Source organism: Monomorium pharaonis, chromosome 5 (genome assembly GCF_013373865.1).
Source record: "Monomorium pharaonis isolate MP-MQ-018 chromosome 5, ASM1337386v2, whole genome shotgun sequence".
Lineage (NCBI taxonomy): Eukaryota > Metazoa > Arthropoda > Insecta > Hymenoptera > Formicidae > Monomorium > Monomorium pharaonis.
Genome location: NC_050471.1, coordinates 14,133,717 through 14,147,471, shown reverse-complemented (window position 1 = coordinate 14,147,471; position 13,755 = coordinate 14,133,717). Strand labels below are relative to the sequence as shown.

Here is a 13,755-nt window from a genome sequence, read left to right as displayed (position 1 = left end):
TACAAGAAACTGTTATAAATGAAAAGATAAAGACTGGCGAATATTTATTAAATATGTAACCGTGAATTTTTAATTGTAATGTGCTACGGATAGCCGCGGTTAATTCAGGGTTCGGGCGGCGGGCTGGTTGAATGAATGATGAAGGCAAGCGGTATACGTTTAACAATTAATATTTATTCTACTATATCCTAGCTAATATATACAAAGTCCCTACTCTAGTACTTACAACTAATGTCTCGCTATGCGAGTCGCGGGTGATCGGTTGTGGCGACGTGTGTCGCGGGGCGCATGTGCGCGTCGAGTATTCGGTGCCGGATTGGCTGCGGCGGGCGTACGGCCCGTGTGTCGGTCGGTGCGTCGATCGGCGTTAGCGGCCGGTCTTACGGATTACAGTACTCGTGGCGGTGTAATCGCGGCGGTGTAATGCGTGGCGGCGTTCGTGTCGGTCGCGGTGGTAGCCGGATTGGCTGCGGCGTTACGGTCGCGGCTGCGCGGTACGGTGCGGCGTTCGCATTCGCCGAGTCGGTCGGTGCGGCGTCACGATTGGCCGCGGCGGTGCGCGACTGCGCGGTGCGGCGCGGAGCTCGGCTCGACAGCCACGGTGATCAGCTGTTCGACGATCAGCTGTTATTATTATCGTCGAGGATCATCCCGCGTGGATGATCCTCCGCGTCGGCGGTTTCCCCTCAGTACGGGGTCCCCGTGTGCGGTCGGGATCGGTAGCTCACTACGCGTACCGAGATCCGGGTGACGAGCGGGGCGGTGTTCTGCCACTCACTACGTGGCGTGAGGAAGCGCTCAGTACGCGCTAGTGCAGGAAGCCGGGTTTCAGGTTAAGTTCGGCACTCAGTGCGTGCTCTAGAGGCTCAGCTCAATTCGCTGAGAGGATCGGTCGGCTCACTTCGCTAGACCGGGGAGATCTGATTTCTTATCACCAGCGGAGGGCTTTTATAGCCCCCGTTGGGTGATAAGAGGAGCGGAGGTGTGCGGGGAGAACGAGATAAGCGGAGGGGACTACACGAGGTAGGAGGGTAACGGCCTCGTATCCGTATGCCTTAACGTGGCGGAGGAACGGCTCGTTACACCTCCCCCTTGGCAGACCCCGTCCCTATGTACAATAAAAAAACGGATGCTTTATTAGTGAATATACCAGGACCCGTCGAGCTGGTGTTTCACCACGATGCGGTGCCCGAGGGCCTGGTGACGGTAGCGGCGGCCTGGTGGTATGCACTCCCACGGGATGGTCCGCAGAACTTCGCCGGGTATAGCGGATGGTCCGGGGGCTGGCGGCGACGATGGTGGCGCGGATGATGATGGTGGCGGTGCTGGCTGGGTGAAGTACCCGGCCGGAGGTGGTGTCGGTGTCGGCGTCGGGTGCGGCCGGGTGAAATACCCGGGCGATGCGGGCGGTGTCGGCGGCGGCGTTGGCAGCGGCGGCTGAGTCAGCTCAGCTGTGGCGGCTTTGGCAGCGGCGGATGGTGGCCGGGCCGGTGGCGGTGGCGGTACGACGGCCTGTCGGGGCATCTCGGTAACGGAGGGTGACGGCGGAGACTCGGGTATCGGTACTGGCGGAGTCGCAGCGGCGGGACCCTCGATACGGAGCGACGCGATGTCGGGCATCGGCGCGGATGTCGTGCGCTCCTCCGGTGCGGTGTTTGGCTCCTCGTTGTCGTCGTCGTCGTCCAGGTCCGATAGTGTGGACCCGAACGTGGCGAGCAACACGCTTCGCCCATTGTCGGCTGCTGGCGGTGCCTCGGCGTACAGCCGTTCCTGGCGAGAGCGTGTCGTCCGCTGGCGCGCCACTGCTGGTCGGCGTGGTCCGGACGGCGGTGTCGGAGCCGGGGTCGGAGCTGGTGCGGCGGTGCTGAGCGGCCCGTTCTCGCGCCGTTGGCTGCGCGCTGGTGTCCGGGCGGAGGCCTCGAAGGGCCGGCTGCTCGTCGGGATCCGTGGGGGTCCGGCGATGGCGCGGGCGAGACGGTCGCGAAGAGAGCTCCTTGCTTTCGGCATCCTGCTGCTGCTATCGATCACTCTCTGATCTGAGGGGCTCATCGCGCCTTTTTATACCCTCCGTTTTTGTTGTTATTCGGTGTCCGGACTCTCCTTCAGATCCTTTACGTGTACGGCTCCTATAATCCTGTTGTTGTTGTCGCGGAGTCGCACGATGACAGGTGACATGTGGCGGTCGACCGTGTATGGCCCGGTGTATCGAGGCGCCAGTTTTCCCGCGAAGTTTTCCTGCGCGTTGGAGAGCGGATGTTCGCGGCGGTAGACTTGCTGGCCGATCTCGGGTCTCCAGTCGCGTCTTCGCAGGTTGTAGTATCGGGCTTGCCTTGCGGTTGCTTCTTCCTGGCGGCGTGTGGCGATTTCGAATCGGTCGCGCAATTTTTGAATTTGTTGCGCCCGCGCGGTAGGTCGGCCGGCTGGCAGGTCCTCCTCCAGGGTTTGTTCGGTCCGGGCTCGTAGCGTGCCGGGTGCGGTAAGTTCGTGGCCATATGTGAGCATCGCTGGTGTATACCCGGTGCTTTCATGAACGGCGGTGTTGGCGGCGAACGTTAGTTGTGGTAGATGGCGGTCCCAGTGGCGGTGGTTTTGGTCGACGAATTGCGCGACCATCGTTTTGAGCGTTCTATTGGCTCGCTCGACCGGATTGCATTGCGGCGAGTATGGCGGCGTTTTTCGATGTTCGATGCCGGCTTGCGCGAGTAGGTCCGTGAATTCGCGGCTAATGAACTGGCGGCCGTTGTCTGTGATGATCCGGCGGGGGCATCCGTGTTGTAGTATGACTTCCTTTTCGACGGCCCTTGTCACGGCGGCGGCGGTGGCTTGCCGTAGTGGCTTCGTTGTTAGCCATTTTGTAAAAATGTCCTGGCACACTAGGATCCAGGTGTGGCCTTCGGAGGATCTTGGTAGCGGTCCTATGAGGTCGATGGCTATGACCACGTTAGGTGCATCCACACTGGCGTGGTGCATGCGTCCGGCCGTTTGTTGCTGCGATGGTTTGTGCTCCCGGCAGTTCGCGCAGCGGCGGACGTATTGTGTTGCCTGTCGAAACATTCCTGGCCAGTAGTATTTTTGTGCCAGTCGGGCCAGCGTCTTTGCAATTCCCAGGTGGCCGGCGGTAGGGGCGTCGTGACACTCCTTCAGGACTTCTTGTCTCTGTTGTTGCGGTACGCAGAGCTTCCATGCGGTCGGTTCGTCGTTGTCATCGGTGGAATGGCGCTCGTGAAAGTGGCGGTACAGGTTGCCATTCTGTATTAAATAGTCTGGCAGCTTCTCTGGTTTTTCCCGAACGGTCTGCATCGTACGCTGGTGCCACTTGCATGTCGGTGTCACGGCTGCCAGTGCTTGTCCGGTGTTGTCGTTCTCCTCTTCATCCTCCCCCTCCTCTAGGGGCTGACGCGACAAGGCGTCGGGCACGTAATTGAGGGCGCCTTTCCGGTACTCTACCTCGAAGTCGTGTTGTTGTAGGGCCACTGCCCATCGTGCCAAGCGGCCGGTCGGGTTTTCCAGCGAGCGGAGCCAGCGGAGAGAGAAGTGGTCGGTGATGACACGGAACCGATATCCTTCCAGGTACGGCCGCATTTTCTCTATGCCCCATACGACCGCGAGGCACTCTTTCTCGGTTGCGGAATAGTGCTTCTCAGGTTGTCTCAGTGCTCTGCTTGCATATGCGACCACGCGCTCCTGTCCCTCGATCGTCTGTGTTAGGACTGCCCCTAGTCCTGCGTCGCTGGCGTCTGTCTGCAGGACGAAAGTGGCCGAGAAGTCCGGGCAATGAAGTACTGGTGCGGAGGCGAGGCTGTTTCGTATGTCTTCGAAGGCCCGTTGCTGGCTGGCGGTCCACTCCCATTGCCTGTTTTTCCGGAGGAGGTCGTTTAACGGTGCGGCCAGTGTTGCTATGCCGGGAATGAAGCGGCGGTACCAGGAAGTCATTCCTAGAAATCGTCGGAGGGCCGGTAGGGAGGCGGGCGGCGGGATCTCCATGATGGCCTTTACTTTGTCCGGGTCGGTTCTTAGTCCCTCCTGGTCGACGACGTGTCCGAGATATTTTAGGCTGGGCCGCGCGAAGTGGCACTTGTCCGTGTTGATCTTCAGGTTTGCGTCTAGCAACCGTTGCAGTACCTCGCGGAGATTGCGGAGGTGTTCGTTAAATGTCCTTCCGAGCACCACTATGTCGTCGAGGTAGGCGAAAGCTCGCGGCTCCATGTTCGGGCCGATAACGCGGTCCAGCAGTCGCTGGAATGTAGCTGGTGCGGCGTGGAGTCCGAAGGGCATCACTGTGAAACGGAACTGCCCCCTCCCTGGTATGGCGAAGGCGGTCATCGGTCGGCTGTCCGGGTGCAGGGCGACTTGCCAGTAGCCGTTCTTGAGATCGATGGTTGATAAGAAACGGGCTTCTCGTAGTTGGTCGAGAATGTGTTGCACTGGTGGTAGCGGGTAGGCATCTCTTACCGTGACTTCGTTAACCTTACGAAAGTCAATGCAGAAGCGGTACCGTCCGTCTTTCTTCTTTGCCAAGACCACGCCGGAATTCCAGGGACTGCTGGTAGGCTCGATGTGTCCTTCGTGCAGCATCTCGTCGATCTCTTTGTCAACGATCCCCTGTAGAGCGGGGTTAAACGTTCGGTATCGCTGCCGTATTGGTCCTGGTCACTTTTTAGGCGGATGCGGTGTTCGGTGAGCGGCGTGGTGCCCCTTAGTTGTGTGAATTTCGGCAAGAACTCGTCCAGCAGTGCTTGTAGTTCCGCGTTTTGTTCATCGGAGCAGGCGGTGAGTCCGGTGGTTGGTTCAGCGGTAGATGTCTCGGCGGGTCGTAAGGCGGCGATCGTAGGGAGGCTCCAGCGGAACCCGGCTTTGTGCAGCAGGTGGACGCCGGCGATCACGGTGGAGGTCAGCCCTGGCAGCACATGGAAAGTCTGCAGTCCGTGATAGTGCCCCAGGTGTATGTGGACGCGCATTTCCTCGTTGATCTGGCCGGTTCGTCCGTCGGCCAGTTGTACGGCGGCGGCGATGCGACGGACCTGAGCGTAGGGTCGTATGCGCTCGGCGGTATCCTCGGCCACGTACGACAGAATTGCGCCGCAGTCTAGTAGAGCGTCGTGTTGCTGCCCGGCGATCTCGATGGTCCCCCAGGGTCGCGGATCGATCTGTTTGTCTCGGGGGCTAATGCTCGGTAGCTGGGCTTTTACGTGCCGGTGTCCGGGCTGGCGGTAGACCGGGAGGCCCCCTCGTTCTCCTCGGCCTGCTTGGCGTTTCCCGGCGTGCCGTGGCAGTTCCGGGTGAGTACCCCCTCTTTTCCGCACTGTGAGCAGAACAGCTTTGGGGGTCTCTTGCAGAAGCGGCGGGTGTGCCCCCGTTGTCCGCACCCCCAGCAGCACTCGCGGGAGTCGTACGCGGGGATGATGGCGGCGGCGGCGGTCTTCGGCTTCTCCTTGCCCTTCGGTGGTTGATATTCCCGTTCGTAGCGCCTGGCGCGCTCGTAGTCATCGGTGAGCCGCAGTAGTCCCGGGAGGTCGAGGAAGTCATTACGGCGCGCATATAGGTGGTACTCCGGCCGCAAGTTATGATAGATGCGCTCCAGGCGGTCCTCTGCGGTTATTCCTCCGTGGCGGCGCATCAAAGTCTGGAGTGCCGTCACGTACTCCCGTGCGGTCTCGTTCGGCCCCTGCGTTCTGCGGGCGATTTCGGCCTCTAGCTCGAAGCGAGTCTTGGTGGGCACGAAGTATCGCCGGAAATTTTTTTCGAAGTCCGCCCAGCTCCGCCAGTCGTCCCGGTTGTTGCGATACCAAAGTAGCGCCTGGTCTTTAAAAAGCAGCGGGAGGCACCGTTGTAATTGGGCCTGCGTCAGCCCGTAACTAAGGCGTAAATCCTCAAGACGCTCCAGGAAGGCGACGCCGTCCTTTCCGTCGAACTGGCATCCCCACTTGCGGACGGTATCGAGTAATGCGGCGGTGTCTGAGAAGGTACCCCGGCGTCGTGTTCGGGGGGTCCCTCGGACGGTCTCTATTTCGTCCGCGCTGCTGTCGTCGGCCGTGGTTCCTCCGTCCATTATCTCCTGTTTGGCTGGTCCGCCGGTGCGGAGTTTATCGCTCGTGGTCGGCATTATCGCGGTATTTTGCCTATTCATTCAACCAGTCCCTGTTCGGGCGCCATTTTGTAACCGTGAATTTTTAATTGTAATGTGCTACGGATAGCCGCGGTTAATTCAGGGTTCGGGCGGCGGGCTGGTTGAATGAATGATGAAGGCAAGCGGTATACGTTTAACAATTAATATTTATTCTACTATATCCTAGCTAATATATACAAAGTCCCTACTCTAGTACTTACAACTAATGTCTCGCTATGCGAGTCGCGGGTGATCGGTTGTGGCGACGTGTGTCGCGGGGCGCATGTGCGCGTCGAGTATTCGGTGCCGGATTGGCTGCGGCGGGCGTACGGCCCGTGTGTCGGTCGGTGCGTCGATCGGCGTTAGCGGCCGGTCTTACGGATTACAGTACTCGTGGCGGTGTAATCGCGGCGGTGTAATGCGTGGCGGCGTTCGTGTCGGTCGCGGTGGTAGCCGGATTGGCTGCGGCGTTACGGTCGCGGCTGCGCGGTACGGTGCGGCGTTCGCATTCGCCGAGTCGGTCGGTGCGGCGTCACGATTGGCCGCGGCGGTGCGCGACTGCGCGGTGCGGCGCGGAGCTCGGCTCGACAGCCACGGTGATCAGCTGTTCGACGATCAGCTGTTATTATTATCGTCGAGGATCATTCCGCGTGGATGATCCTCCGCGTCGGCGGTTTCCCCTCAGTACGGGGTCCCCGTGTGCGGTCGGGATCGGTAGCTCACTACGCGTACCGGGATCCGGGTGACGAGCGGGGCGGTGTTCTGCCACTCACTACGTGGCGTGAGGAAGCGCTCAGTACGCGCTAGTGCAGGAAGCCGGGTTTCAGGTTAAGTTCGGCACTCAGTGCGTGCTCTAGAGGCTCAGCTCAATTCGCTGAGAGGATCGGTCGGCTCACTTCGCTAGACCGGGGAGATCTGATTTCTTATCACCAGCGGAGGGCTTTTATAGCCCCCGTTGGGTGATAAGAGGAGCGGAGGTGTGCGGGGAGAACGAGATAAGCGGAGGGGACTACACGAGGTAGGAGGGTAACGGCCTCGCATCCGTATGCCTTAACGTGGCGGAGGAACGGCTCGTTACAAATATTATGCAAAAACTTGATGTAAAAGCATATTTATTATTTCTAAAACATATTTTACATTTTTTTAATATGTTTAATGCATTTTTTCAAGCAGTAGAAACGAGAATACATCTATTGCAACCGAAATCACTTCAGTTCCTAATCATGATTTGTAAACCTTTTATGAAAACAGAGTTTTTAAAATCTGTAAATATTAATTTCGAATTTTCTAAAACCGATTATCACAAATCATTAAATGAAATATATTTAGGAACTGAATGTGAAAAATATCTTAATGAATTAATTATAAAAGGACACGTAGATGTAGTTGCAAATGTTCGACAAAACTGTTTGCAATTTTACATTACTGCTGCTCAAGACATTTCAAAGAAATTACCAATAAACGACTCATTTTTGTCAAAATTGAAAGTTTTTGAAGTAGAGACAGCATTACGTGATTGTAATAGAGAAACTTCATTTAATGATGTTTCTTTTGTTGCTCAAACTTTTACCGGGTTTGACGACAATGCATTAAAAAAAGAATGGTTTGCTTTACATCAAGATTTTACAGAAGCAGAAAAAGATAATTTGACAATGTTAAATTTTGATGAAATGTGGAAAAAAATTTTCCAACACAGTAACCAATTTCCAAATTTAAAGTCTCTTGTCAATACTGTTAGATCACTGCCTAATTCGAATGCCGACTCAGAGAGAATCTTTTCCTTTCTACCTGATTTAAAAACAAAAAAACGAAATAAACTTTCGTCTACAGCAATCAATGCTACTTGTGTCTTGAAGTCAGCATTGAAAGCGAGAAAAGAAAATGCTCTCGATATAAAAATTAATGAGAAGCATTTAACTTTAATGTCTACAAATAAATTATATGTTACATGTCCTAAAAGAACCAAATTTCATTTAACATTATATGCTGCAGGTAGTGATGATAATGATGATAATGATGATGATGAGATTCATCATCCTTCCACTTCAAATAAACAATAATGATGTTTAAAAATTTGGTCTAAAACACTAGACCTCATATCTATAAATAATAGATATGTTAAATAATTAATTAAAAACTGGTCTAAAACGCTAGACCTCACATCTATGAATAATAGATGTGTTAAATAATTAATTAAAAACTGGTCTAAAACGCTAGACCTCACATCTATGAATAATAGATGTGTTAAATAATTAATTAAAAACTGGTCTAAAACGCTAGACCTCACATCTATGAATAATAGATGTGTTAAATAATTAATTAAAAACTGGTCTAAAACGCTAGACCTCACATCTATGAATAATAGATGTGTTAAATAATTAATTAAAAACTGGTCTAAAATGCTAGACCTCACATCTATGAATAATAGATGTGTTAAATAATTAATTAAAAACTGGTCTAAAACGCTAGACCTCACATCTATGAATAATAGATGTGTTAAATAATTAATTAAAAACTGGTCTAAAACGCTAGACCTCACATCTATGAATAATAGATATGTTAAATAATTAATTAAAAACTGGTCTAAAATGCTAGACCTCACATCTATGAATAATAGATGTGTTAAATAATTAATTAAAAACTGGTCTAAAACGCTAGACCTCACATCTATGAATAATAGATGTGTTAAGAATATCAAGAAATTAAATGTGGTATAATAGGGCTACTGGCGAAGGTCCACGTAAAAAAACCTAACGCGCTATTAGTGGCACCTCATGGGTAGCGTGGAAGCCACTTAGTAATTAGTAAATAAATGTCATAAATATGCCAACATCGAAAGAAAAATAAGTTAAAATCTCATCGGTGAGAATAATTGCAACATTAGTTGTTAAATTATGATTTAAACTACAATATTTTCTTTTAATATCAACAGTAATTAATAATAAATACACACAAATTTGTGAAATGTATAAAATTAATATAACGTGTTCATGTTCTTGAAATTAATTCCAAAATAAATTAGACAAGAGAAGTATAAAAATAATTCGCAATTTAACAAAGTAAGTAATAAAAATATATACATACATAATAATAAAATACGTGATAAATTCAAGAGTTTTCTGTCTCACATTTATTCCTGAAACGTAGGTTGGATATGAGTTAGTTGAGTTTTAACAGTGACTAAATACTTTGTCGGAGATGAGTTTGTCACGAGTCTTGTTATTATATATGTATTTTTATTATTTTCTTATTTTGTTAAATTGCGGACTACTATTATATTTCTCTTATTTAATTTACTTTGTAATTAATTTTAAGAATGACACGATCACGTTACGTTAATTTTACATATTTCACGAATTTATGTATGTATTTATAATTACTGAGTATTAATATTTAAAAAAGTTGCAATGTAATTAAGATTTTAACTTATTTTTCATTTGACATGTTGGCGTATTTATTTAATATTTATAGTACATCTGGGGAAACTATACATTAAAAGTGATCGAATAACGAAATGTCTATTAACTATTATAGAATTAAGAAATTGGATATAAATATCTTTTGATAACTCGTCAGCTTTTTCTATTTTTAGTTGAATTTAATAATTTATTAAAAATTTTTATTATTACTTAAGGTACATTAATAATTGGTTTTATTATAATTAATTTATTATAATTTAAATAAGACAATAAATTACATTAATGGAAAAGAATTTAATAATTAATAATAATGAATAATATGATCAATGCTATCAATGATTGATATCAATTGATCTGCTTGTTGATCGCGATGCTCGAGATGAGAGGAGGACATGCAAGGGGACGGGGGAAGCATAGGCGCCTTTCGTCAATCCTCAATCGCTGGCCGCTGAACGCACGCTTTCGTGGCAGCCTTGGAGGAAGAGAGACGGACGCCTCTCTCTTTTTAATAACCGAGTAGCGGCAGGCGTAGCGAGAGCGACCGAGCCGGCCCGAGACTCGAGGTACGAACCCGACCGACTCGGGTGCTCGGCGGTGTTCGGCGGTGCTCGGCGGAGCACCCGAGGTGCTCGCGGCCCAAAACTTGCACCACTGTTCCTAAGAAGTAGCTAAGTAGTTCGTCAAAATCCGTCAAAGTGACCAGATGGCGCCACTTTGGGTAGTCTCGGGCTCCTTTCGGCTAGATTCGGATCACGCGTTAGGGTGGGCGATATATAGATGTGTGTGGGTGTGCGTGTGCGTGCGTGCGTGCGTGCGTGCGTGCGTGTGGTGTGTATTAATATTAGCTCCGTTTTTTTTAACGTTTTCACGACTCACAACTATTGATCTGTATTTATACTAGTCAATAAAGTACTTTTCGTAAAATGAGCACAAGTGCAACAAAGGGTGTTTTCCATTTTATACATTTGACGAAATATGCTTCGTTGACTGGTATAAATACGGACAATGGTTGTGAGTCGCAAATGCATTAAAAGACAAATTACAGTTTTGTTTTATAATAGAAAACATTAAAACTTCCTTTGTCCTAATTGTCCTTTAATGCATAATTTGAAATTGTCTGAAATAAAAGTGTTAATATAAAATAAATAATAAAAAAATAAATTCAAACAATAAAAATAAATTATCACGCTTTTATTTTTATTTGATTTATACATTTTTTCGGCATTTGATTTATACTGTTTTGCGGCAGATTGTAAGATAAAATTATTTAATAAATTTGTGTTTGTAATTTTTCCGCACAATATCCTATTCACCTTCGTACACCATGCTTTAATTACAGTTTTAAGTACATGTTTTAACTCGTGTAATGTGTTGTGGTCAGAGTAATTTTCAGATAATGGATTCATTAAATTGTGAAAGTACGGCTCGAAAAGTGTAAATAATTTTGGTCGGTGACAGACTTTGTGAATGTATTTATTTACAATTGTCTGTATGGATGTAATGTAATTTCTATTTGTCGCACTAGTTACAAACGACGAATAATTGTCGCACGCTGCGATATGCGATCGATTTGACAGATTTTTTATGACACCTTTTGCAAAGGATATTGTATGGCTGTCTGTAATAGGTATGTTTGTCTCATCTAACAGTTTGTCTGGTATGTCAATGACTTCAACCTGTGTAAAATTATTGTTTGTATTTGAATCGTTACTTAAATCGTCTAAGTCCGCCAAAAGAAATTTTCCGTCAGTGTCATCTTCACAGTTTGCGCCAATTGTTCGTCTGCTCGTTAAGTTATTTATGAGGAGCGTCTTGTACGCCGCCTCGAAATGTTTACATGTAGGTTTTATATCATGATATCGCAAAGACCTGTTACGAGTGACACACTCATAACGATAAGAAAGGTGTCAGTAGCACGATGACGTAAGTCGGTCAGCTGCAGCAGTCAGCATCGAGCGCGAGGTTCCGCGCAATCCGTTCGACAATTAGCGCAATGCTCCTTAGACACTTGCTGTCTAAGCAAGAATTTGGAATACTAACTGATTTACGCCCTCACGTAATCCTTCCCTTCTTTCGACCCAACTACCGAATTATCGAATATATAAACCGGCGAAAGAAAGTGAGGGACGGGTCAATCCGAAGTAGACAAATTAAGATAACACACGACACTCTGCTTTGCGGAGTCGTGTATCACCGGCAAACACATTGTAATATACGCAACCACGACACTCTGCCTTGCGGGGTCGTGGACAACAAACTCATAAACGCGACACTCTGTCTTGCGGGATCGCGATCTATTTGAACAAAATAATAAAAGTGTTCAAGACGAATAACGGTGTGAGTGACTAAATACCTTCCTCGCGAGATCTCTGGCAGCGATCGTACTCCCAACGAGGGGTACAACAGATCGTATTTGGCCAAAAAAGTTTTCAAGCGGATCCTGGTTAATAGATCGTCCTTTCAATTTTGTAAATCCATTGCTCTTCAAATTGTTCCACAGCGCTTTGAATGATAATATCGTTATCTTCCAGTTTTCTATAGTTTTGACAACGTAAGATTTTTTTCCAGTTTTCTTATCAACAAACTTCATGTATCAAAGTTTCTGTAGCGTTTCGTCCCAGAAAGCATGATGTGAACTTATATCAGTTATTAACCTCCGTAAAGGAGGATCGTCCGTTCCTCGTCCAAGATTTTGACCATTCACAGAATCAAATAAATCATTCATAAATTCCAGCGCATCAGCTGTACTATTTCCTTCTAATCTGGGAATTGAAATGGAACCTGCCGGTCCATTGACACATCTTGAAATGTAAAAATTGTATTAAAAGATTTATAAAATTAATAGTAGTTCAGTTTAAAAATATTTTTTAATTGCAAGTTAAATAATTTAACATACCATCGATTTTCAATGCAAATCAAATAAAAGATGCAACGGTTTTACTACAGATTTGGACTGCATATTTAACGCATCTTTTTTATTTTTGAAGGAATTACGTGAGCATCAGTTAATTTTTTTAGAAGGCCCGAATTTATTTCATAAGCTAATTTAATTATATCTTACTGTGCTCGTTGTATCTCTTGTCCACTCGCATCAGTGGTGACTAAATCCTTCGTTAGGAGATTGTTTCTAAAGCCCTTACAGAGGTGCGAAGGATCATAAATATGGACAAATCTTTGGCCTCCTATCTCTATGATATTCTCATCTATAACATGCAAATTGAGGCAAATATAGTTTTCACTAAAAAGTGTTTCCTAGTAAATTGTTTTTAAGCACAGCCACATTCTGTAGGCAAATACGTGAGACATTAAAATATGAACGTACATAAGTACAAACTGTTATAAATTAAAAAATTGAAATATAATACATTTCAATATCAATATCAGTATTAAAAGGTTTACCATATTTCCTGTTGCTTCGAATCATATCTTTTCGGGTTAACTGTTTCAAAGTTTTTACAGCCAATAAATTAGAACTTCCCTGATCACATACAGTTACATCAACTATTAATCCGCACAGTATCAGGGCTTGAAGAACTTCTTTAATGCACGAAGTGAGACGTGGATGTTTTGTTTGACTTGCACAGAAATGATAGGATAGAGGCAGTTTCCAGTTGCCAAACAGACGTTTAATCATGAAAACCAGTGCATGATCTGCAAATTTATAAGTACGAATGGAAACAGTTCCCCAATCTTCAAATCCAATTATGTAATCATTTTCGGCATCGTAGTCGACGTAAGAAGATAATGCCATTTCATCCCACATCAAGACGCAGTGTTTCTCGTCTAAAAACTCAGATGTTTTATTTTTCTAGATAAATGCTTATAAGAGGTATTACTCCTGGTTGTAATGCATCTTTCGTAGTAAATTTTTTTAAATGACAACGCTGGGCAGGACCAAAATGTTACGCAGAAAGCGATAGCATGCAGGTGACTGTTTATAAATTGATAACGCCAAAATTTTTTCGTCTCTTGCAAATCTTCGACCCTAACATATCACATGCATTGAAATAACCAAAATACCAAAAACAATATATATACAAATAATTACTATGAAGGGTTGGTAAATCGAAATAACATTGTTGTAAAAACAGAATACAGAAATTCTAAAAATGTTAAATAATGTGTAATTGTAAATGTAAAATTGTATATGTAAAATTGTATATAGAAATTGTATATATTAATAAAATAATATTTTCAAATTTAAAGGAATTGGATTATGTATACTTCAAA

General features: G+C 46.9%; 3 protein-coding genes across 3 annotated transcripts in view; 1 reads left to right on the top strand and 2 right to left on the bottom strand.

The window, feature by feature from the left end:
• Window positions 1-13,755, top strand: part of LOC118645840 — a 69,340-nt gene that overhangs the window by 40,033 nt on the left and 15,552 nt on the right. The window lies entirely within an intron of this gene.
• On the bottom strand, window positions 1,138-2,049 carry LOC118645754 (vegetative cell wall protein gp1-like). The gene has a single exon (XM_036287460.1). It carries the CDS (start codon window positions 2,047-2,049, stop codon window positions 1,138-1,140), a length of 912 nt encoding a protein of 303 aa, XP_036143353.1.
• LOC114254765 lies at window positions 10,747-13,693 on the bottom strand. Its single transcript, XM_036287592.1, has 3 exons — window positions 12,925-13,693; window positions 12,587-12,728; window positions 10,747-12,326 (listed from the first exon to the last, which is right to left on the bottom strand). Exons 1-3 carry the CDS (start codon window positions 13,286-13,288, stop codon window positions 12,119-12,121), a joined length of 714 nt encoding a protein of 237 aa, XP_036143485.1. The 5' UTR covers window positions 13,289-13,693; the 3' UTR covers window positions 10,747-12,118.